Source organism: Corticium candelabrum, chromosome 2 (assembly GCF_963422355.1).
Source record: "Corticium candelabrum chromosome 2, ooCorCand1.1, whole genome shotgun sequence".
NCBI lineage: Eukaryota > Metazoa > Porifera > Homoscleromorpha > Homosclerophorida > Plakinidae > Corticium > Corticium candelabrum.
The window spans coordinates 6,072,473-6,075,238 of NC_085086.1; the positions used below are offsets into that span (position 1 = coordinate 6,072,473).

General features: G+C 43.1%; 1 protein-coding gene across 1 annotated transcript in view; it reads left to right on the forward strand.

The window, feature by feature from the left end:
* LOC134176383 (craniofacial development protein 2-like) overlaps positions 1–514 on the forward strand; it is a 2,356-nt gene extending 1,842 nt beyond the window's left edge. The window contains exon 3 of the mRNA XM_062643054.1: positions 1–514. This exon is cut by the window's left edge and continues 1,041 nt beyond it. Within this exon, the coding sequence (XP_062499038.1) occupies positions 1–514 (514 nt within the window).
* Positions 515–2,766: the final 2,252 nt, after the last annotated feature.

A 2,766-nucleotide genomic window follows, 5' to 3' on the forward strand; every position in this document is an offset into this window, starting at 1 on the left:
TTATGATGCATCAAAACAGGTTCTTGGCATCCAAGGAAAGAAACATCAAGACTGGTTTGACGACAATGACATTGATATTTGTAATCTCCTTGACAGATTACATCATAAGCATCGGGCGTGGTTGGCTGACAGGAACGATTATAGAAAAGCCAATGCTTATAGATCCAGCAAGAGATTAGTTCGATCACGACTTGGTGCTATGAGGGATGCATGGTGGGATGAGAAAGCAAAAGAGCTTCAGCTAGCCAGTGACCGACATGACATGAGGACATTGTATACTGGCCTGAGACAAATCTTTGGTCCAGAATTCAGTGGAAGTACACCACTTCGCACTGCTGATGAATCCTCAATGTTGCATGGTAAAGAAGACATCCTGGATCGTTGGGTAGAGCATTTTCATCTGTTCTCAATCGGCCTTCTCGTATCTGTGAGGAAGCCATTGAAGCAATCCCACAGATGCCCCTTATCTCACAAATGTCTGACCCTCCTTCTATACTTGAAATTGGCAATGTAATGCAAGACTTCTTCTAGATCGTCTCGTTGCTCACTTAACGGAGAAGATTCTACCCGAGTCTCAATGTGGTTTCCGTTCAGGTCGCGGGACTATTGATATGGTCTTCTCTGCACGTCAAATCCAAGAAAAATGTAGGGAACAACACATGGATCTATTTATCGTTTTCATTGATTTAGTCAAGGCATTCGACTCAGTCGATCGTACGGGCTTGTGGAAGATCCTAGCCAAACTGGGTTGTCCAACTAAAATTGTAAATCTCATTGCGGCTTTTCATGATGGCATGGAAGCTAGAGTCATAGACAATGGTTCTATCTCGTCCAGTTTCCCAGTCAGCAATGGTGCCAAGCAGGGATGTGTCCTTGCCCCAACACTGTTCAGCATATTGTTCTCGTGTATGTTGAATGATGCATTGAAAGATCTCCGACCTGGCATCCAAGTCCAGTTTAGATCGAGTGGTGGTATTTTCAATCTTCGACGACTGAAAGCCAAAACAATGGTTTCTGACGTGATAGTTCGGGACCTATTGTTTGCCGATGACTGTGCAGTCTGTGCTCATACGTTTGATGACATCCAATGTATCATGAAGTGCTTCAATAGATCTGCAGAGCGTTTTGGTCTTTCAATCAGTTTGAAAAAGACCCATGCGCTTTTCCAACCTAAGCCTGGAGGCAGTCCAGTTCCTCCACCAATCATGGTGGGTGATCACCCCCTTACGTATGTCCAAAATTTCATCTATCTCGGTAGCTCTTTGTCAGTTGACACCACACTTGCCACGGAAGTGTCCTGCAGAATTTCAAAAGCTAGCTCAGCTTTTGGCAAGCTTTCCAGGAAGCTGTGGAATAGACATGATATTAAGCTGACGACCAAAATATCTGTATACAAAGCAGCCATCTTACCAACTTTATTATATGGCTGTGAATCATGGACACTGCTCCGTCGAAATTTTGCTGTGCTTAGCAGCTTTCACATGAGATGTCTTCGTCGGATCTGCGGTATTAAGTGGGAGGATATGGTTCCAGACACAGAGGTACTTTCTGTAAGCAATATGTGTGGTCTGGAGTACTACCTCCTTAAATGTCAATTTCGTTGGGCTGGTCACGTTGTCCGAATGTCCGATACAAGAACTCCCAAACAACTTTTTTATGGGCAATTGGGAGAAGGGGCGCGACACCAGGGAGGTCCAAAGCTGAGATTTAAAGACTCTCTAAAGGCTAACTTGAAGAAATGCTCCATCAACCCTTCCAGTTTTGAGACCCTTGCAAAAGATAGGGCACTGTGGAGGAACCGTTGTCATAAATGCATTCAAAGTTTTGAGGAAAGTCGTCTGAAAGCTGCTAGAGCTAAGAGACAGTGTCGCAAAGACCAGCAGCGACTCCACCTTCAACAAGTTCAACAGCAACAACATCTGCAACAACTACAATCATCACATGTCAGTCCTTCTTTTCGTTGTCTGACATGTGACTTAGTGTGTCGCTCAAAAGCAGGACTCATGTCTCACATGCGACACAAGAAACATTAAAGAGTCATCACTGAAATCAGTGGACATACCATCATCATGTATGTATGTATGTATGTATGTATGTATATATATATATATATATATATATATATATATATATATATATATATATTTGTATATAATACAAATAACACAGATAACACATATCATATATACAGACTAGGACAAATTATAGGAACACCCCGTTGTGGGTATGTAGTAACACAATAATTAGGTCACAATTTACCAACTATCAATATTGTTAAGAACCTAATAGTTACCGCGTTGATTGTTAGGTTTCTTGAGAATACTGTAGACCCTAAATTGTTTTCTTTACGTTTCGCATTGCGGAAAACGAAACCTAAAAGTGTATGACGTCATGACTGCGTAAGCGTCGTATGTTAGACTCTCTCTGATTTTGTTTAGTGGCTTTTAAAAAAGCCGGTTTTAATAACGCGAAGGAAAATTGAAGCCCTTCACCAGTTCCTCAGTACCGAGTGTTCTCGCCTCTCGCCCTCCTGATTGCGTCCAAACGTCGCGGAACACTTTCTGTCAAGTTCCGGACACGCGCGGCTGGAATCTGCTGCCATGCCTCTTGTAGGGCATTCCAGAGCTCAGCTGCAGTTCTCGGTTCGCGACGGTTGGCAGCAGTTTTGAGTTAATGCCACAAATTCTCGATTGGATTCGCATCAAGCGATTTTGGCGGCCAGTCCATTAGTGTGACGTCATGCTGGCGTAGCCATTGTCTTGTTGA